Source organism: Engystomops pustulosus, chromosome 2, assembly GCF_040894005.1.
Source record: "Engystomops pustulosus chromosome 2, aEngPut4.maternal, whole genome shotgun sequence".
Classification (NCBI taxonomy): domain Eukaryota; kingdom Metazoa; phylum Chordata; class Amphibia; order Anura; family Leptodactylidae; genus Engystomops; species Engystomops pustulosus.
The window spans coordinates 16,948,776-16,972,051 of NC_092412.1; the positions used below are offsets into that span (position 1 = coordinate 16,948,776).

Below are 23,276 nucleotides of genomic sequence, written 5' to 3' on the forward strand. Positions count from 1 at the left end.
CGCCATCATCAGCCTCACCATCCCGCTGCTTGGCCTGTTGAAAAACTCTCTGGTCAGCATGAAGTCGGAAGCTTTGCGCTCGTCACAAGAGACGGGGGAAGACGATTCCCTTGTTGATAGCCAAAGCACCCTTAGGTCTGTTTCTCAGCGCATATCGGAGGAGGTGGAGGAGGATGAGGAGGAAGAGGAGGAGAATGTTGGCGAGACAGAGGAGGGGACCATTGTTCAGTCCTTCACTGTTCAGCGTGTATGGGCAGAAGAAGAGGAGTTGGAGGAGTTGGAGGAGGAGGAAATGGACAGTCAGGCCAGTGAGGGGAGTGAATTCTTCCAGTATTTCCCTTCTGACAGCGCTATCGGCAGAGGGCGTACTTCTGCGGGACAAGTAGCGAGGGAGAGTAGGCGACCAGGCAGCTTGTCCAGCACTGGCAGGGGTACGCTTTACAAGGCCTTTGCCAGTTTTATGTTACCCCAGCAAGACACTGTCACCTGTCCCCAGTCTCGGCAGAGTAGGGCTGATCTTTACAGAAAGATGGTGAGGGAGTACGTAGCTGACCATACCATCGTCCTAGATGATCACACAGCTCCCTACAACTACTGGGTTTCAAAGCTGGACATGTGGCACGAACTGGCGCTGTACGCCTTGGAGGTTCTTGCCTGCCCTGCCGCTAGCGTGTTGTCCGAGCGGGTTTTCAGTGCAGCTGGTGGCATCATCACCGATAAGCATACACGCCTGTCGACTGACAGCGCTGACAGGCTGACGCTTATCAAGATGAATTAAGCCTGGTTTCTCCGCATTTCCATTCTCCACCAGGTGAAATAAGCTGAACCTGAATAATGTATGCACTCCTCCTCCTCATTGTCCTCCTTCTCCTCCTCTTTGTACACTAAAGCAGAGGAAACTGGCTATTTTTTTGCCAGGGCCAACTGGCTCTGGCTATAGTACTCTATGTATTTAATTTTTCTGGAGGGCCAACTACCCTGTCCTCTGTTTTAAACAATTTCTGGGAGTGCCACATACAGGCACTCAATCTATGTAATTTTTCTGGAGGACCAGCTACCTGCTCCTCTGCTTTGAAAACTTTTTTGGACTGCCACATACAGGCACTCAATCTATGTAATTTTTCTGGAGGACCAGCTACCTGCTCCTCTGGTTTGAAAACTTTTTTGGACTGCCACATACAGGCACTCAATTTATTTAATCTTTTTGGAGGACCAGCTACCTGCTCCTCTGGTTTGAAAACTTTTTTGGACTGCCACATACAGGCACTATCCAAATTAAATTGTCTCCATAGCAGCCTCCACACGTCGTCTTTTTAGCTGCCTTCACACGTTGTCTCCATTGCTACCTCCACACGTCATCGCCATAGCTGCCTCCAAAAGTAGTCCATATAGCTGCCTCCATACATGGTCCCCTTATCAAACGAGCTGTGTCAGGCAGAGTTTTGGATTGTTTTCATGGCTTCCATGTTAACTTTGTCGCCACCCTGCTGTGTAATCCCCAAAATATACTGGCAAACTTTTATCATTTACCAATATTATTTCAGCGCTTCTTGCGCATCTGTTTACATTCCCCTCACCCGCCAGAACCCAAACTTATAAGAACGCTACTACACTTGATCTTATACAAAAGGTTCTTAGAAGTGCTGTTTGGGGAGTAGCCTAGAGACAGGGGCTTGGATTGGCGAAAGCTCGCCTGGCAGCGGAGCGCCAGCTCCATCCCAAGATCCAACTAACATAGTTTTAACTGCAGCACCTTTAATCTACTACTAGTTCACTGCCTCCATACATGGTCCCCTTATCAAATGAGCTGTGTCAGGCAGAATTTTGGGTTGTTTTCATGGCTTCCTCATCAAACTTGTTAACTTTGTCGCCACACTGCTGTGTAATCCACAAAATATACTGGCAAACTTTTATCATTTACCGATATTATTTGAGCGCTTCTTGCTCACCTCCTTTGGTTCCTCTCTGCCACCCATTGGTTTTAAGCCTGAGTCCATTTGGGGTATGTTGCCAAGACACTCTCTAGCCTGCCGCTGCTGCCGCTATCTCTGCATAGTCCCCTATAGTGTCAGGGTCAATTATTGGATGTTTTAGATGCTATCTAGCCTCATCGGTCACTCTGTCATTGCCATGCTGTTGCCCATACTTTTGGCATAATGGTGCGATTAAGCAGCCTCAGAGGCATCCATGCATGCTGCCCCTGCTGTTTCCTGTCTATTTCCGTGGTGTTTCCATCCTTTTCTGAGGTTCCCAGGTGCTTGGCCAAGCTTCCCTGTGCAGATCCTTGGTCCCCTTGAAAAATGCTCGAGTCTCCCATTGACTTCAATGGGGCTCGTTATTCGAGACAAGCACTCGAGCATCGGGAAAAGTTCATCTCGAATAACGAGTACCCGAGCATTTTAGTGCTCGCTCATCTCTAACCATGATATAACAAAAGTTATTAGAGGACAACAAAACATCTATACTAAATCAAAATTCAAGGGTTAGGTATAAAAAGCATATGTAAAGATTAGGAATCGTGCATCTAGAAACAAGTGTTCCTTATAGTAACGTAGCGCGTTCTAGAGAAAATGTGGAAGTCCTACCTAATAATACCCTAAACATAAACTTCACAAACCATATAGATCTTTTTTGAGCACAGCACCCTGATATAAAAAAATGGCTGGTAATGGTTGGCTGGGGCTCCTATACTATAACAACCTAGGGCAAAGGAAGGCTCCACGGGTCAAGTTGGCAAACAAAAAATAAAATGATTAACAAACAATTGTATATGTACGAACCCACAAATTGACGTCAAGTGACAATATACAGGTAAATATTGCTGCAATATACAGGTAGGTATTCAGTCAAATAAATATTGGTCCAAAAGACTGGAACAGAGTTAGTGAACTAGGCCACAGGATGAACCCAAATGCGGCACAGATGTCTGAGGAGGATACAAGACAATTTTTTGTGATTTAAAGAAATCAAAAGATATCACTTTGATGAAGACCCAGTTGACCAAGCCAGATGATGATCCTCAGATTGGGGTAGTTTGGATGACTTCCAGATAACAATCCACAGGTTGAGGTGGAGTGGTTTCCAGGGTGTCCCCATCAATGGTCCACAGGTTAGGGTGATTCGGGTGGCTTCCAAAGTGTCCCCATGAATTGGAGACCGTAGGTCATGTTGAAAGATATCAAGGAGGGGAGGAGATATGGATCTACAATCCCAGGTGGTCTCCATAAATGAAAAAGACTGAAGAAACGGAATAGTCAAGGGGGTACAAAGTCATAATTATATAATCACGTGAACAGTAATCCAAAAGTAAGCATATCTGTATAACAGCAGTGAATCCTTCCAGTGTTGCTGCTCTCTGGACTTTGGTATTTGTGCAGTACACGCACAGATTATTGCACACCAGGCCAGTTTCTTCCACCGGGGAGGGCGGGTGATGGCTCCAGGCATGAGAAATAATAAGCCCCAAAACGACTAGAGAAGGGGTGGAGGACTGTAGGGGGCGGGTTTAAAAGCCTTCTGGAAGGTTTGGGGCTTGGCCTTTTACTCCTCCCATATGAGGTCACCGGAGGTGGTCTTTGGGGGCGGGTACGGTGGTTTAATAAAGTGCGAGGGCCTCTTTCCTTCTGCCCCCTGGACCGAAGAGGCGAGAAGTCACCCTCCCCACCCTGCCCTCTGATTTGGTTATTTTCAGTTTCTTCTTTCCTTGGTTCTGGCTGTTTCCTTCTGTCTTACTACAGTTGTCACAGCAAAGGCGGAAGTTACACAGGCCCTAAGGCGCTGGAAGATGCCCACATGCCGGCTGCAGGGCCACAGCCCCCATTTGGTTGGTTCCCAAGTTTCAGAAGAACCCGAGAGGGCCGTGCAAGTTCTTAAACGTTTTAATTTATAATGTTATTTAATCATTTATTTTCCTGTTAATAAATGCTGTGGCCTTCCCACATTACCCAAACATTAGTTTCCCAGCCTTTTAATAGTAGTCTGGTAGGCACAAAGGTCAAGGACCAGATTTAAGGTCTGGATTGTCAATCCCTACAGTCAGCTGCAGGAAGTGCTGATAGGTAAGTACTGAGTACATTTTTTTCATGTGCTTGGGGCAGTGTGCTGGTTACCTATAAACTTTGGATGGTGCAGTGTGCTGGTTACCTATATACTGGGAGGATGCAGTTTTCTACTAAATACAGACTTGATATGGTGCAGTGTGCTGGCTACCTATGTACTGGAGGGAGTCAGTGTGCTGACTACCTAGATACAGGGGGGGGGGGCAGTGTGCTGGCTACCTATGTACTTGAGGGAGGCAGTGTGCTGGCTACCTATGTACTGGGGGAGGCAGTGTGTTGGCTACCTATGTACTGGAGGGAGGCAGTGTGCTGGATACCTAGATACAGGGTGGACAGTGTGCTGGCTACCTATGTACTGGAGGGAGGCAGTGTGCTGGCTATCTATATACTGGGGATGGTGCAGTGTGCTGGCTACCTAGATACTGGGGGGGGCAATGTGCAGGCTACCTATGTACTGGGAGGAGGCAGTGTGCTGGCTACCTATATACTGGGGATGGTGCAGTGTGCTGGCTACCTAGATACTGCGGGGGAGGGCAATGTGCAGGCTACCCTAGATACTGGGGGGGGAATGTGATGGCTACCTATATACTGGCGGCAATGTGCTGCTACCAATATACTTGAGTGGGGGCAGTGTGCTGGATATCTATATATTGGGGTAGGTTGCAGCATGCTAGGATACCTATATACTGGGGGGCAGTGTGCTACTACCTATTTATTGGAGAGGGTGCAGTGTGCTGGCTACCTATATATTGGGACTGCAGTTTGCAAAATACCTTAATACTGGGGAGGGTGCAGTGTGCTGGATATCTATGCTGGGAAAGGTCACACTGTGCTGGGCTACCTATATACTGGGGAAGGTCACACTGTGCTGGGCTTCCTATATATTGGGGGGTGTTGAATATTTTTAGCACTTCTTGATTTCATAAGAAATGCAAAGAGTGAGCTCAGATTAAATGTAAGAGTTTTAGTTGAATTAAAAAAAGGTTTAATTAGCACCAAAAAGACTTTACAAAGTCTTTAAAAGAAATAAAATAACACAGCAAAAAATAAGAGACAATAAGAAATTCAAAAGCAAAGTAAAAATAAAGTTTTTAAAACCCAAACATGCATGTGTGGTGTGTGAAGAGAGCTCAGTGTTTGCGAAGTAAGGCTCCCGCTCACCCCTTGAACAGGACCCCTTTTTAAACCCTAAACTCCCATAGACTTGCATTGTAAGCCAAATTCATCCATTGGCCTTGTTCACAACCATATATGGTAAAATTCCTAGGACACTTTCTTTGTGACCAGCTAATCCAAAGAGGCTAACTCTTGCCATATGGATGTGGTAGGGGTTGTTTCCTTCCATAGGTTTTTTAGGTATATGTCAAGAATGTCCATACAACTCCAGTACTGCCCATATATGGTCCTGATTAGAGATGAGCGAGCACTAAAATGCTCGGGTGCTCGTTATTCGAGACAAACTTTTCCAGATGCTCGAGTGCTCGTCTCGAATAACGAGCCCCATTGAAGTCAATGGGAGACCCGAGCATTTTTTTAATAAAACTGAACAGTAAAAGAACAGTGCAAAAAAAAAAATCCAGATGTTTGCATATGTTTTACTTGTAAGAACACATTGAAATAACACTATTCTTCACTTTGCAGGTGTTCGCGCGTGTCTCCCGCTAGGTTCGGAGATACGGGCGCACAGCTGCAAAGTGAAGAATAGAATTAAAACATTAAAAACAGTGAATACAGGACCATTTAAGTGCAGAACACATTGAAAGAACACTATTCTTCACATTCCAGATGTTCCGAACATCTCCTAAATTAGCGGGAGACACGCGCGAACACCTGGAAAGTGAAGAATAGTGTTATTTCAATGTGTTCTTACAAGTAAAACATATGTAATGTGTAATATTTTTTTTTACAATAAAAATACTTTTATTCAATTTATTTATTAATTTACTGCTCGATCTCGAGCCAGCGAGATACTCGTCCGAGTAACGAGCCGGTCCGAGTATGCTAATACTCGACCGAGCAGTATACTCGGACGAGTAACCTCGCTCATCTCTAGTCCTGATCTTTCACTCAATCTGTATGATTAGTATTTTAAAAATTAGTATATTATTTAACAGGGGGCAGTGTGCTGCTACCTATATACTGGGGAGGTTGCAGTTGCAGTACCTATATACAGGGGGTGGGGAGTTTGCTGGACCCCTATATACTGGGGGACATTGTGCTGGGCTACCTATATACTGGGGGAGGCAGTTTTGTACTAAGTATCTACTGGGGATAGTGCAGGGGAGGCAGTGTGCTGGCTACCTTGATACTGGGGAAGCAGTGTGCTGCTATCTATATACCAGGGAGGGTGCAATGTGCTGGCTACCTATATAATAGGGGACAGTGTGCTGGGCTACCTATATACTGCGGGGTGACAGTGTGCTGCTGTCTATGTACTGGGGAGGCAGTTTGCTGGATACCTATAAACTGGGGGTCAGTGCACTGGCTACCTATATACTAGGGGGATGCAGTTTTCTACTAACTACATACTGGGGATGGTGCAGTGTGCTGGCTACCTATGTACCAGGGGGTAGGCAGTGTGCTGGCTACTTGGATACAGGGGGGGGGCACTATGCAGGCTACCTAGATACTACAGGGGCACTGTGCTGGCTATGTACTGGGGGAGGCAGTGTGCTGGCTACCTTGATACTGGGGGGGGGGCAATGTGCTGGCTACCTACATACTGGAGGGGAGGCAATGTGCTGGCTACCTATTTACTGGGTGCAGTGTGCTGGCCACCTATATACTGGGGGACAGTGTGCTGGCTACCTATGTACTAGGTGCAGTGTTCTTTGTTTTTAAAGCTGCCATCCTGAATATTCACTGTTTGGATTTTTGAGTTTTCCCCTTTTGGTTACCAGCACAACGCTCCCGTCCTGCAGCCGGTTTTGCCCTAGTGTTTTCTAAATTGTGTATTATATGATGGATGTGTCAGTCAGGCTGTTACATCATTCTTATCTCTTCCATGATGTAATGACACAGACCCTCCATCATTCCAACATCACTTCATCATGGCATAGAAGAGTCACCCCCTAGTACTAATAGAAGGACACACTGCCCCTACTGGTGTTATGATGTCGGCAGTCATCGCATAGGACAGTCAGTCACCCCTACAAGTGATAGGAGGACACTCTGCCCCCTGCTGGTGTGATGATGCGAAGGGTCATGGCACAGGACAGTCAGTCACCCCTAGTAGTGAAAGGAGGATCCACTGCCCCCTGCTTGTGTAATGATGTCTGGAGTCAAAGCATAGGACAGTCAGTCACCCCTAGCAGTGATAGAAGGACTGTGAAAGAAACCACAACATTTTGGACCTCTGAAGGGTACGCAGGGTCACTTATTTACCCTTTTTAGACACTCCCAGAATGATTTAAAGTTGTCCACACAATCTCCAGATATGGCACAACCATAAAGACCCTTTCCACTAGCCTCAGTGAAACAGAACCTTATCAAACCAAATAAGCTGCCACCAGTTCTCCTTTAATATAAGCCTGGTCCGTAACGGGATTATATAAGATGAGGAACCAACACGGTAGCATATATATAACTGAGACACGGACGTTGGGATTTGTGGATCATGGATCGAGATAAAAGAGCAACACAGGTTAAATTTTATATTTAATTGCCTTAGACAAACAGTACACACTATATATATATATATATATATATATATATATATATATATATATGCAACATCCCCCACCGGGGCCTAGCCTTTTCTTGGGGCCTGGAGACAGCCGGGGCCCGCAGTACCTGAGTGGCTGGTGGTTGCGGGCTAGGCACGCTAGTGTCACGGTGCTTGGTATGGGGAACTGGAGGGCTGCCCTACAGCCTTGCAGGTCTCCAGCAGGGTGGTGTTGGCAAGAAATGATAAGGGAGAGGCTGCTATAGCGGTTCTCCCTGGGGCAACCCTTTGGTGTCTAGAGTATGAGTCTCTGCGTGGTGGAAAGGGTGCCCGTGATGGTGACAGCCGTAGAAGCAGGGACCAGACGGAGGCAGACGTTGAACAAGAATAACTTACAGTTCTTTATTGGAACCGACAGGAACAGTAGCAACGTGCCTTGACAGAATGGTAGAATGCTGGAGATGCAGTTGGAGGGAGCCACAGGAGTAGATTATCAGCCTGGATGCAATGGCAGGCTGGAAGATAGCTGTGTCCTAGTAGGATGCTTCAGCTTGTCCTGGGTTGCTTCAGATATCACCCTTGAAGGTAGGATGATACCCCTTTCCTCTCACTAACTAGCTCTTAGCTCCACTCTTCAGGCAGGGAGCTGGCTCACCTGCTCTTGGTCTGGTGTGTTGGCTGCACTGACTCTTCTGAGTCTCTAATCTGAGAGAGTGAACTCTCTCCTCACACTGGACTCTCTTCTGAGAGAGAACTGACTTCTTCTCAACTCTAGAAGATTCCTGACCAGGGGTTTTGTTACTCCCACTGGTCAGGTGGTGGCTACTCCTCCAATTACATCTCAGCTCACAGATTCATTAGGATAACACATGTGATTGGTTGCTGGAATTACATCAAAGTAATTAACTCCTGCCTTACCAGGCAGACTCTACCGCTGCAGTGCTCATCTGTGTTATGTAGTGACCTGCTTTGGGGTTGATCAGACCCTTCACAGGCTGCAAGCTACATGGTGGGACGTATTCGCAACAACCCCTCTGCCTTGCATTGGCGAGGGTGTTGCATACCCCCAGGGCAACTGAAAGAGCCGCCCTCGGCTTGACTACGGACTGGTTGGGGTGCTGAGGACCAACCGCTGGCCAGCAGCGGGGAACCTCTGGTGGTCCGTGCAAGTGATGGCCGGTAGAGGTAGATACAAAAAAAAAAAGGGCACTTCAGTGAAGTGCAGGCTAAGGGATCTGTAGGGACAAACCGCCCATGGTCCTGGAGACAGGCACCTGGGTTGGTGTCGGACTAAGGCAAGGACAAGTGTAGGCTAATTATGACAGTTGGTCACTGACGCCATTAAACCAAACTGTACAGTAGGAAAGGTGTGGTGTCATGTACTGTAATCCACTCCTTGCACCAGGGTTTGTATATTTGTTATATAAACACTTCTTCCCTGGCGACAAATATGTAGTGTATATATATGCATTACATTGGCATATGTGACACAATAAGACATTGCACAATATACAAGTACCTGCCGACTGACATTTTACCCTCGTATGAGTGGTATCCAGGTGCTACATCTTTAACACCCCCGGTCCCCTAAGGACTACCCCCACTTACGAAGCTTCGGTTTGAGGCATAAGATAGTGGTCAGGGTTTACATAGAGACGGTCCGACACAGCCACACTACAATCTGAAAAGTCTATAAAAAGTTAGCATAAACTACTGGCATAAGTTGACAGTGTGCAAACATTTTGGTAAACTCTCATTGGCTTAGGAGCCCAATGGGTACACATCTTATAACATAACATTGCAAACATAAGTAGGCTAATCAGGGTAGCAAAATAGAATGTCTCTTTACCTGAAAAGGAAAAGGCATAATAGTGCATGCAGAATGACCATACCTAAACGGAAGGCATTAAGTGCAATACCAAAAGTCAATAGCAACTTTTCCTTGTAGTCTCTCAGAAGGTCTTTAATAGCAAAGTCCATCTTCTGGGTACAGCCCTTGATGTGGGGAAAAGTGCAGTAAAGAAAAAACGGTCTCCTCTATGTGTAGAGGGACAGAGTCCTTTGTAGGAATCTCTGCTGTGGCAGAGGAAGGGGTGCTATCATAGCACATGACAGTGGCAGTTCAAGGTACAGTATGTCTCTTGACTAAATGATAGATAAGGGGGAGAGTCTCAGGAAAGTTTCTGGCTCTATGGGGTTAGGGCGGTCAGCCCAACTGGGAGTAGCAGAAATAAAGAAATATTTACAAGAAACACAGTACCTGCAGAAGGCTACAGCCCATCAGGGGTTAATCGGTATCTTCTTCGGTGGTGAGTATTTTGGTGTCAGAAAAGCATACCTGCCTCCTCCTTCTGTGTGACACCAGTTGGTACTCCTGCAGGTATGCAGGAGCTTTACCTTTTGTCTCCCTTTGAGACCTCCGAAGTTCCGGTTGGGAGAAGATTACAACCTCTTCATCGTCCTCCTCTGAGTCAGGCGCTGGAGTCGGAGTTTCAGCTGCCTCTGAGGCCGCAGGGGTTGTAGACTCTGAAACCGGATCATCCTCCATGGGTAGCAGTATTGGAGACTGCGGTGGGGATGATGGTCTCTCCGGGGTACCTCTTACTGGAGTGGAAACAACAACACAGAGTTGAGGCACAGTCACAAGTTCTAAGAAACTGGGGGTAGGTGAACACAATGAGGTCTGTAAGTTGGAGGTCGAGGTGAGAGATGTGGACATAGGGGCAAAAGGATGAAGACATCTCTTCAGCCGGTTCCTATGTACCCGGAGTAGTGGACGGTCTCCTCTTGAAATATCGTAGACTTCAGGGGAGAGACTGTCCCTAACTAGGTATGGCTCACGCTCCTAACGCCCATCTAGCTTACTGGTGGGATGGTTGTTGCGCAGCCACACTCTGACTCTTCCTGAGGAGTAGCTGGCGCTGCTTCTGAGGGTAAGGAGTAAACTCTCTGGGCATCTTGGTGCACAAACAGGGCATAGAACGCCGGCATCTCCACATCTTCCCACTGAGCATCCGTGGAGGGTCCCTCCCACTGGTCAGGGAGACGGGACAGAGCGTCGGCGTTGTCATTGGTCTTGCCAGCCCGATACTTCAGGGGAGAGACTGTCCCTAACTAGGTATGGCTTACGCTCCTAACGCCCATCTAGCTTACTGGTGGGATGGTTGTTGTGCAGCCACACTTGATCTCCTGGGATAAGAGGCTCAGCACAGGCATTACGATCAAAGTCCCTTTTTTGTTTCTCTCGGGCCTCTTCCAACCACAGATCCACAACTTCTCTGGCATCCGCCAGGCACCTCTGGTGTTCGTGAACCCAGTCAGTCTGGGGGAGTAAAGACTGGGAATCAGGGGACTCCATGTCCCAGGTCATGTCAGCAGGGAGATCGCCGTGTCTCCTGAACATCAGATAATATGGGGTGTATCCTGTGGAGCAATGAGTGGTGTTGTTGTACAGGTACACTAATTCGGGCAACAGTTTTGGCCAGTCAGCCCTTTTTGCATGGGTCAGAGTCCTCAGCATGTTGATTAGAGTCTGATTCATCTTCTCGCAAAGCCCGTTGCCTTGGGGGTGATAGGCTGTGGTCCTCAGCTTTTTACAGCCATATAGAGTGCACAGTTCTTGGAAGACTTGGGACTCAAATGCTGTTCCTTGGTCCGTAAGGATCTGATCCGGACAGCCATAGGGAAGGATGAAGCTCTTCCACAGGGCCGCTGCGGTGGTCCTTGCAGATAGGTCTCTGATGGGTTCTGCAACCACAAATTTGGTATAGTGGTCAATGATCGTGAGAGCATAAGTGTGACCTGATCTGCTGGGCTCCAACTTCACATGATCCAATGTCAGGATCTCTAAGGGACGTTGGCTCACAATGGGATGTAGATGGGCCCTCTGATTGTGTCGCTCTCCTCGAGCGGTGGTGCAGGTTGGGCATTCTCGACACCAGGCTTCGATGTTGGGCTTCATGTTGACCCAGTAGAAGTGCCTTCAGAGGGTGGCTTCAGTCTTCTGAGCGCCAAAGTGTCCGGACTGGTCATGGTACATATCCAGTACTATCTTGGCGTCCCTCCTGGGAATCACAATCTGATACAGCCGGTCATAAGTGATAGGGTCCACAGTTCTTCTCTTTAACAGGCCCTGATGCATGTTCAGAGTCTATCTCAGGCGCCACAATTGATACAATTCTCCATCAGCTCTTCTCCGACGGATTCTTATAGGCACTCGCCCACTAGAGAGATAGTCCATCAATTCTCCTATGGCGCGGCTATCAGCCTGAATACTCATTCAGAGGTCCTTTTCCGCAGGGGGCTCTGACTCTTCCTGAGGAGTAGCTGGCGCTGCTTCTGAGGGTAAGGAGTAAACTCTCTGGGCATCTTGGTGCACAAACAGGGCATAGAACGCCGGCATCTCCACATCTTCCCACTGAGCATCCGTGGAGGGTCCCTCCCACTGGTCAGGGAGACGGGACAGAGCGTCGGCGTTGTCATTGGTCTTGCCAGCCCGATACTTCAGGGGAGAGACTGTCCCTAACTAGGTATGGCTTACGCTCCTAACGCCCATCTAGCTTACTGGTGGGATGGTTGTTGTGCAGCCACACTTGATCTCCTGGGGCAAGAGGCTCAGCACAGGCATTACGATCAAAGTCCCTTTTTTGTTTCTCTCGGGCCTCTTCCAACCACAGATCCACAACTTCTCTGGCATCCGCCAGGCACCTCTGGTGTTCGTGAACCCAGTCAGTCTGGGGGAGTAAAGACTGGGAATCAGGGGACTCCATGTCCCAGGTCATGTCAGCAGGGAGATGGCCGTGTCTCCTGAACATCAGATAATATGGGGTGTATCCTGTGGAGCAAGGAGTGGTGTTGTTGTACAGGTACACTAATTCGGGCAACAGTTTTGGCCAGTCAGCCCTTTTTGCATGGGTCAGAGTCCTCAGCATGTTGATTAGAGTCTGATTCATCTTCTCGCAAAGCCCGTTACCTTGGGGGTGATAGGCTGTGGTCCTCAGCTTTTTACAGCCATATAGAGTGCACAGTTCTTGGAAGACTTGGGACTCAAATGCTGTTCCTTGGTCCGTAAGGATCTGATCCGGACAGCCATAGGGAAGGATGAAGCTCTTCCACAGGGCCGCTGCGGTGGTCCTTGCAGATAGGTCTCTGATGGGTTCTGCAACCACAAATTTGGTATAGTGGTCAATGATCGTGAGAGCATAAGTGTGACCTGATCTGCTGGGCTCCAACTTCACATGATCCAATGCCAGGATCTCTAAGGGACGTTGGCTCACAATGGGATGTAGATGGGCCCTCTGATTGTGTCGCTCTCCTCGAGCGGTGGTGCAGGTTGGGCATTCCCGACACCAGGCTTCGATGTTGGGCTTCATGTTGACCCAGTAGAAGTGCCTTCAGAGGGTGGCTTCAGTCTTCTGAGCGCCAAAGTGTCCGGACTGGTCATGGTACATATCCAGTACTATCTTGGCGTCCCTCCTGGGAATCACAATCTGATACAGCCGGTCATAAGTGATAGGGTCCACAGTTCTTCTCTTTAACAGGCCCTGATGCATGTTCAGAGTCTATCTCAGGCGCCACAATTGATACAATTCTCCATCAGCTCTTCTCCGACGGATTCTTATAGGCACTCGCCCACTAGAGAGATAGTCCATCAATTCTCCTATGGCGCGGCTATCAGCCTGAATACTCATTCAGAGGTCCTTTTCCGCAGGGGGCTCTGACTCTTCCTGAGGAGTAGCTGGCGCTGCTTCTGAGGGTAAGGAGTAAACTCTCTGGGCATCTTGGTGCACAAACCGGGCATAGAACGCCGGCATCTCCACATCTTCCCACTGAGCATCCGTGGAGGGTCCCTCCCACTGGTCAGGGAGACGGGACAGAGCGTCGGCGTTGTCATTGGTCTTGCCAGCCCGATACTTGATGGTAAAGTTGAAGTTGGCAAGTCTGGAGGCCCACCGTTGTTCCAGTGCTCCAAGACGAGCGGTGTTCAGATGCGCCAAGGAATTATTGTCCGTGAAGACAGTGAAGAAGGATGCAGCCAGGTAGTCCTTGAACTTTTCGGCCCAGACTAACGCCAGAAACTCCAACTTGAAGGAACTGTAGTTCTGGTCATTTTGCTCCGGGTCTCGGAGGGAACGGCTGGCGTAGGCTATGACCCTTTCAGTTCCGTTCTGGAGCTGGGATAGTACAGCCCCTAGGCCTTGCTTGCTGGCATCGGTGTATAGGGTGAAAGGCAGATCGTAGTCTGGATATCGCAACACCGGAGGCTCAGTCAACCGTTGCTTGAGCAGCTGGGCAAACTTCGGGATAAAACGCCTGTAATAACTGGCAAAGCCCAGGAAGCTTTTGATGTCCCGTATGGTTGACGGGGTAGGCCAGTCATGGACAGCTGCAATCTTCTCTGGACCTGGCTCAATTCCATGAGCGCTCACCACATGTCCCAGGTACTTGATGCTAGGTTGTAGCAGGTGGCACTTGGACGGCTTGACCTTCAACCCATGTTGGGTCAGGATTTGGAAGACTTCAGCCAGATGGTGGAGGTGGTCTTCATAGGTCTTGGAGTAGATGATGATGTCGTCCAAGTATAACAGGACGGTCTCGAAGTTTCGGTGACCCAAACATCTCTCCATCAGCCGTTGAAATGTGCCTAGGGCGTTGCATAGCCCGAACGGCATGTTGTTGAACTCGAACAGGCCCATTGGGGTGGTGAAAGCCGTCTTCTCTCTGTCTTCCGGCACCATGGCCACTTGCCAGTAGCCACTGGTCAGATCCAGGGTAGAAAAGTTGGCAGCTGGCCCTAGGGCTGCGAGGGATTCCTCGATTCGAGGCAGCAGATAGGCATCCTTGTGGGTGATATTGTTGATCTTCCTATAGTCAACACAGAATCGAAGGGTTCCATCCTTCTTTTTCAGCAGGGCAGCCCATGGGCTGTGACTCTCCCGGATAACGTTGGTTGTCTTCATCTCTTGTAAAAGCTTTTTCACCTTTTGATAGCGGGCTAGAGGTATGGGCCGGTATCGCTCCTTGATAGGAGGATTAGAGCCAGTAGGGATGGTATGTTGGATCAGGGTAGTCTGCCCAAAATCCAGTGGGTGTTTGCTGAAGGCCTGGTGGTGCTTCATAACGACATCCAGGACACCTTGTACTTGGTCTGCAGGAGTAAAATCGTCGTCTCCAATATTGAGCTCAAGCCACCAGGATTGCTCGGCAGGCTCACCTTCAGCACTTTGCTTCACTTCCAACTGTTGGGAGGCAGACCGAGAGGTTTCCACTAAGTCTTCAAGATGGACGCTGAAGAGAGTGGCTACAGCTTGGTATTTTCTCAGATCTACTGGGGAGTCTCCCACATTTAGTAGACGAATGGGTACTTGTCCTCAGGATACAGTGACTAGGCTCCTGGCGGCTAGAATGGGTAGGTCTTCATCAGCTGGTAGAGGTTCTACTATCGCCTGGTAGTCTTGACCTTGGACGCCCATGCAGGCTCGACACCATACTAACGTCTCAGTCCCAGGTTGAAGGCGGACAGGTTGGGGATCTTTGATCCGGGATCTGTAGATTTCTCCATTAGGGCCAGCAAACTTCTGTTGCGCCGCTAGAACCTGCATAGTCTCCTGAATTACCTTCCGGAAACCGTTGGGCACTGTTGGCAGGGAGTCGTGGAGAGCCTTCAGCACCTCAGGGTAGCAGTTGCGGAGGAAATTGGTACCCAGTACCAGGGAGAAGTTACCGTTTTCGAGTACTCTTGTCACCACTACGCTCTGTCTGGTTAACTCAGCGTCTCCAATGGTTAGTGTGGGCTCCCAGTAGCCACGGATGGGTACGGGTTTTCCGTTCGTAGCAATAATGTTCAAGTAAGCCTTGGGAGGCTGAACTAAGGATGCTCCTCCTCGGCATTTCTCAAAGGTAGCACTCCGGTGGGTGGTCACTTGAGAGCCGGTATCGATTAAGGCCGGTAGGGTAACTCCGTTGATGGTTACATGAATCATGGGGTGAGTCCCCACGAACCTGGGCATCCAGTTGGCATCTCAGGGACTTTGAGGTTCTTCCCTTGGGGGTTGTCCCTTAGCTCCAAGGGTTTGTCGTTTAACTGACGACATCCATCCTCTTCATGCCCGTATTTACGGCAGTAGCTGCACAGCTGGCGGGGTTCCTTCTGACTCCAGGTGCTTAACGACTTCGCTTCCCTTGGGCGCGGTTTGGCCGGGGAGTCACGAGGGGTAGCTGCCCATACAGAGGCCTCTGGAGGTTTCTTCCTCATGGAGGAGACAGTCACTTCCAATTGGGTCAACCAATCGAGTATTTTACTCAGAGTGTCCATCAGATTAGGGACCTGTCCTGCTAAACCAGCAACTTCCGTAGCCGCAGGAGTAGGTGATGTCAGCTGTGTTGGATGGCAAGCTAGAGCAGAGTCTTCTATTTCCGCGGGTTCAGGATCTTTCTGCGGTCCAGTAGGCTGTCGGTCCCCTAATATATCAATGGCAATTTCCTTAAACTCAAGAAAGGAGGCCTGGGCATGTTGAGAAGAGATTGGGGGTCATTTACTAAGGGCCCGATTTGCGTTGATTCTCCCTGAATTGCCCCGGGATTTTGGCGCACGGGATCGGATTGTGGCGCATCGTCGCTGGCATGCACGCGACAGAAATCGGGGGGCGTGGCCGAACGAAAACCCGACGGATTCGGAAAAACTGCCGCATTTAAAACAAAAAATCTGTCGCGGAGCTTGCGCTTACCTTCACTCAGCCCGGCTCGGTGAACTCCAGCGCGTTCCAATGCTTTTCAGCACAGCAGCGCTACCTGGTGGACGGCGGAGGAACTACCTTAATAAATCCCGACCGGACCCGAATCCAGCACAGAGAACACGCCGCTGGATCGCGGATGGACCGGGTAAGTAAATCTGCCTCATTATCTTTAGTTGACACCTTTGATTCCTATCAACAAGTCCATTCATTAATTGTTCCCTCAGGGTTTGGTCAGAGGTTTCAGCCTCTTTGGGGTCAAGACGGGTTATGGCCTTCCATATATCCTGTAGGGAGAGGGCAAGGTCTCTGAGGGACTCTTGAGGCTTCTGCTTTAACTCTGAGGCAGTACATTTGTCAAAGGTGTTGCGCAGCCTATTGAGAATTTGGACCACATTCTGGCGCTGTTCTCGGGGCCAAGACTTGACTTCCCGGAGAGCGGGTCCTTTCAACTGCCCGGTTAGGATGCTCACTTTCTGTTCCTCTGTGAGCAGGTACAGGGCGAAAGTGGCTAACAACTTGTCTCTGAATTCAGGGAGAGTGTGTAATTCTCCCTCGTAGTGGGGTAACCAGGGGGCCCCCAGATAGTATGGCATAGTCAGAGGCATAACGGTGGGAGTCCCGGGGACACTGGCTGTAGCAGGGCTGAAGGGACTCTCTGGCGGGCTTAACATGCTCCGGTACCCTGAGGAGGGACCAGGGGACGGGACCTGCTCCATATCCCGTATCTTCGACCTGAGCGGGCATGACTGGCCTAGCTGAGTGAAGTCTGCAGGGTTACACAATGTCCGTTGCTATGGGCAATGGCTAGAATGGGACGTGGGCACTTTAAGACACAGTCACTATTCCCTGGGAGGTGAGCCAATAACCTAGCGTCGGAAACAATCTCTACCCCCTTTTAACTTCCCCAGCGGTACTCACTCAGGATCAGCCGCGGTGACAGGACAGCTCCGGTTCACGAAGGACTCCGTTCCCGATGTCCGGCAGGCAGCAGGGGCTCGGTGATGCTCAGCGGTGCTCTCCTCTAGTCGCAGGACACGTGCGCCGGAACTCCGGATGTGGTGCACGCTGCTGGCAGGCTTCAGGCGCGGCCTGCACCGAAATCCAAGATGGACGATTAACCCTCTTCGCTGCCGGCCGCACACGCTCCAGCTCCTCCTCCACGGTATTTCGCGCCACTCACGCAGGGGGTTGGAAATGCTTGCTGCGCCACAACCTCTGAGGTAAATGCTTCAGGCGCGGCAGCGCCGGATGTTGCAGAGCTGACAAAGTTCTTTGCAGGATTTAACCTCTTAACTCTCTTAACCTGGAGCGGTGCTCAACAGCATGTGGCAGCAGTAATACAGTTTAATGTAGAAATGCACACAATCACTTGGGCCTAAACCCGAATGGCAGCAGGGTTAGGCAGCACAGTCTTGGTAATAAAGGACAGTCTATAATGCCAGAATAAGGCACAGATGTATAAATCCTGTTCGTGACGCCACTTGCAATATCCCCCACTGGGGCCTAGCCTTTTCTTGGGACCTGGAGACAGCCGGGGCCCTCAGTACCTGAATGGTTGGTGGTTGCGGCCTAGGCACGCTAGTGTCACGGTGCTTGGTATGGGGAACCGGAGGGCTGTTCTACAGCATGGCAGGTCTCCAGCAGGGTGGTGTTGGCAAGAAATGATGAGGGAGAGGCTGCTATAGCGGTTCTCCCTGGGGCAACCCTTTGGTGTCTAGAGTATGAGTCTCTGTGTGGTGGACAGGGTGCCCGTGATGGTGACAGCCGTAGAAGCAGGGACCAGACGGAGGCAGACGTTGAACAAGAATAACTTACAGTTCTTTATTGGAACCGACAGGAACAGTAGCAACGTGCCTTGACAGAATGGTAGAATGCTGGAGATGCAGTTGGAGGGAGCCACAGGAGTAGATTATCAGCCTGGATGCAATGGCAGGCTGGGAGATAGCTGTGTCCTAGTAGGATGCTTCAGCTTGTCCTGGGTTGCTTCAGATATCACCCTTGAAGGTAGGATGATACCCCTTTCCTCTCACTAACTAGCTCTCAGCTCCACTCTTCAGGCAGGGAGCTGGGCTCTCCTGCTCTGGTCTGGTGTGCTGGCTGCACTGACTCTTCTGAGTCTCTAATCTGAGAGAGTGAACTCTCTCCTCACACTGGACTCTCTTCTGAGATAGAACTGACTTCTTCTCAACTCTAGAAGATTCCTGACCAGGGGTTTTGTTACTCCCACTGGTCAGGTGGTGGCTAATCCTCCAATTACATCTCAGCTCACAGATTCATTAGGATAACACATGTGATTGGTTGCTGGAATTACATCACACAAAGTAATTAACTCCTGCCTTACCAGGCAGACTCTATCGCTGCAGTGCTCATCTGTGTTATGTAGGGACCTGCTGTGGGGTTGATCAGACCCTTCACAGGCTGCAAGCTACATGGTGGGATGTATTCGCAACAACCCCTCTGCCTTGCATCGGCGAGGGTGTTGCATATATATATATATATATATATATATATATATATATATATATACATAAATAGTACAAATACCCAGGTAGAACTACAAGTATCAGCAATTCGTATGTTAGTTACCTTGTGTGTGGGCCTCAAATCGGGGTTTGGGCCTTTGGACGATCCGACTGATTCTGACAAACCGCAGGATTTAACTTAAAAATTGTGATGCAAGCCATGCACTTACATACACAAGGAGGAAGATTGTGAACTTCTGCGGACCTGAGTGTGGAAGCAAGACATTCAGCGAACTGTTATAGAACAATCCACTTTCTGGATCTCCTCCGGACTGGGTAAGTAAATGTGCCCCATAAAGCTACTTGTCCTGGTGGGCAGCGGTGCATGCAGGCAGGTGGCTGTGCTGTCTGGGAGGCATGAGTCTGTGCCAGGGCGGGGGGAGAGCGGGGGAAGGAGGGGGATTGTTGGCCAGGCAGCGGTTCTGAGAGTTTGGCCGGCTATGCTTTCAGGAGGTGGTGCTCATCAGTTCCTAGTACTGGCAGCTGTGCATTCAGGAAGAACGTAGCCATAGGGGTCGGTGAGTGCACAGATGTGCCAGCAGGTGGGAGAGTGGCTATGCGGTGGGTAGGAGAGTGGGTGCATTCAGCACAGCAGGCGGTGCTCCATTACATTGTGCCTCAAGAGGCACCTGTTACCGCTGTGCGCTTTGCAGGGAGAGAGGGGCCCGAGAGAACAGCACAAAAAGCTGTCCATTCCGGGCCCCTGCGTAGAACGGGCCCCGTAGCAGTCAGGGGCCCAATTGTTACGCCACTGTGATGGGGGGGACTTGCCTTCAAACTTTCATGACTGAAGGTCTGAAGGTTATGGCGCAAACACACACAAAGTAGCACCTGGCGTAGATTTTAGACAGCCAGCCAACTAATACATCAGGAGGCCAAAGCTACCCGATATAACAGAGATCAACATCAAGGGTGGACGTTCATCGTACACTGGTGCATGTTCTTCTTCTCTCTCTTAGATCACAACTGTCAAGGGAAAACCAAATAAACGATCAATATTAAATAAATTTCATTGTAGCAGGTCATCATGTGCCGAGGTTGTGTGTACAGGCTCCATGTGTCCGTATATCCTCCTAACCACATCCAAGCATCCTCCCAATAACATGATAGTTGGTTTCAATATGATCTTCTGAGGGAACTCCTTGAGTCTATGGCACTAGTAGTGTTGGAAGCACTGATTCCTAATATTGAATTTAATTCAGGTCTGGGGAGCTCGAGGGATTGTCATTCTACATAATCTCGGATTGGCTTGTATTCTTTGGCTATGAGAGCTGCATCAGGTGATACCCAGTTGAACATGTTTACTTAGACCATCACTAACTTACTACCAAACTGAAGGTCGTGTAGGTCATGTGGTGAGTTCCCCGATTCCATCTGACTCAGAAAAGCAGATACATTGCTGCTGGCCTCATGCCCATCTGCTGCCTTGGCCAGATAATGTTCTGTAACAGCCCATAGAAGGTTTTGACACTCTGTTAAGAGGTTCTTCAAATCTTCTTCAGGTAGAAACATGGATGCATCATCTTGGCAGAGTTGGACTGCCAAACTAGGTATCTCTCCATACCACCAGAAGGGAAAACATAAAAAATGGACGAGAAGCAATAAGAAAGAAAAAGGAGAGAATATACACACATATATTGAGCAGACTGCAGAACTGTCCAGTAGAATCCCATCTGGCCGGCCCAGGGAACCTTGAGAAATCCCATTACAGTCCTTGACTCTTCTTTTCAAAATGTTGACCATAATGAAAAATTCCAGCTTCCTCTTATGTCAAAAATGAACAACCATTCCTTATTATTACTAAACAAGAAGCTTGACCTTTGGTTATCATAAGGATGTGGATTTTTAGAGAAGTGGTTGACCTCATGAACCTCTTGAAATTACAACTATAAACTTGGCACATCCAGAAGTTGTTTTGTTATGTCAAGCAAATTTTTTGTAACTTTTCAATCATTTTAATTCTAAGAACCTCCATCCTCATCCCATATATGAGAGGGTTCATGAGTACAGAAATAAGAAGGCATGTTATATAGATGAAGACTTGACTTACAACCGAGAGGGAACCACTGCCCAACCTGTACCGGAATATAACGAAAAGAGTGGTGGCCAGGTATGTAGAGAATGTGACAATGTGGGTGACCAGGGTGTGGATGGCCTTCTGTCTGGACTCAGCTGAGATCTTTAGGCAGACTAGAACTGTCCTTATGTAGCAGTAGATAACCACCAGTATACAACCAACTATCATGGCCAGGGTCATGATGGTGCCAAAGATGTTGTTGACAGTTGTGTCACCACAGGCCAGATGTAGAAGAGTGAAAGTCTCACAGGCGATAGTGTTAATATTCATTCCACACAGGGAAAACCTGGCAACTAAAGCCACTGCTATGCCAATACTTGCAACGACATAAACTAATTCAACAAATATTATTTGGAAAGCTCTACCATTGGTCATCAGGGTTGGGTATCTCAATGGATGGCAAACAGCTAAGTATCGATCATAAGCCATGACCGTGAAGGTAAAATATTCAATAGAGGCACAGCTCTGAATGCAAAAGGCTTGGAGGAGACATCCTGTCAAGGATATGGTGTTAAAATTGAACAACAGGTCAATCCCAAGCTTGAGGAGAACAGCCGAATTTGAAGTCATGGCATTGACCACCAGATTACCTATGAAGATATACATGGGCTCATGGAGAGTCTCTTCTGACCACACAGTGTACACCATCATTGAACACATTATCATGGTGACAATGTAGATTATTAGGGCCAACGTGGCGTAAAGATGCCGGAGGTGCTCCATCTCCACGATTCCAACAAGAACAAGATACGTGTTTATCTTGGACGCGTTCTCCATCTTGTTCTGACTTTAAACTTCTACTAAAATCAGGAATCTGTAAAATATAAAAATGAAGTGAGAAAACATTATTCATTATGACTAGAGATGAGCGGGCACTAAAATGCTCGGGTACTCGTTACTCGAGTCAAACTTCTCCCGATGCTCGAGTGCTCGTTTCGAATAACGAGCCCCATTGAAGTCAATGGGAGACTCGAGCATTTTTCAAGGGGACCAAGGCTCTGCACAGGGAAGCTTGGCCAAACACCTGGGAACCTCAGAAATGGGCAGGAAACAGCAGGGGTGTCACTAAGAGCCAAAAATAGTCTCAAATTCGTCACAATAGTAGCAGCTGCACTACTAGTGCCAGCAAGCCCAGCCACAAGCAAATAAAAAAAATGCTAATCAGATACACCCCGGAATGAGTAATAAGAGTTTGAAATTTTTTTCTCATTTTTTTCTAAAAAAGTGAGTAGATACTTTTTTCCTACTGTATGTAGCCGGTCAAAAAAAAAAAAAATACTGGAAGCCAAACACAAATCTCATTCTTCACACAGTTGTCACGCTTAGACCTCGCAACAATTAATCACCAAGGGCAAGCGAGCACATTTTTATCAGGATTGCTATACTATTAAATCTTTTTTTCTATTCTATTATTATGTCCCAAGGTTCTATTATTTTATTCTATTCAAATCTTTGATGCAAATCTATTACTATTACTCGTTCTCGAGCGGGCAAAATACTCGTCTGAGCACCGAGCAGTTTTGAGTACACTAATGCTCGAATGAGTATGCTCGCTCATCTCTGATTATGACCTAAAACTTAGGGTCACATGTATCACTCGTTTTTTCTGTTGTTTTTGCGCCTTTTCATTCAGGCGCACTGTTTTTGTGCCATTTTTGCGACTAAACGCCAAACTAGCCGCGCAGCAAAAATAACCAGCTTTCCCTCATCTATCTTACCAATCCAGATGTTTTGCTGCGCCTAATGATATTCATCACTTGCAACGTTTTCATTTAGGCGCAAAACGGGTGCAAAAACACTCCAGCCCGGAGCTGGCGTTAACTGAGAAGAAAGCACTGAGCCCCTGTGCAGAACAGCTCATTTCTAGCAGCAAAGCTCAGCCAGACACTGCAGACACTAGAACAGATCATACAGACATGAGATACTCTGCAGACACTAGTACAGATAATACAGACAGGAGCTGCAGACTCTATTTACAGTTCATCACCTTCTATTTACTAAACATTCTGCAGAATCCTCAGCTCAGAGCAAGAGAGAAGAGAACAGAATGTTGCAGATACTACATGTAATTCTGCACAGTGTCTGAGGGGGATACTGTGCAGAATTACAGGGGTGCAGCAGGAGACCAGCACTGGTGGATCCCCTCCAGGAGAAGCCCCTGCTGAGGAGGTCACTGGGTGCAGGGTGTCACACACCTGAGTGCTGCTGTGAGTGTTATCT

The 23,276-nt window shown here is 48.5% G+C and overlaps 1 protein-coding gene across 1 annotated transcript in view; it reads right to left on the reverse strand.

The window, feature by feature from the left end:
• Window positions 1–21,833, reverse strand: part of LOC140116994 (olfactory receptor 5AP2-like) — a 30,153-nt gene extending 8,320 nt beyond the window's left edge. The window contains exon 1 of the mRNA XM_072133424.1: window positions 21,061–21,833. Within this exon, the coding sequence (XP_071989525.1) occupies window positions 21,061–21,833 (773 nt within the window). The remainder of the gene's footprint in view (window positions 1–21,060) is intronic.
• Between the last annotated feature and the right edge of the window lie 1,443 nt (window positions 21,834–23,276).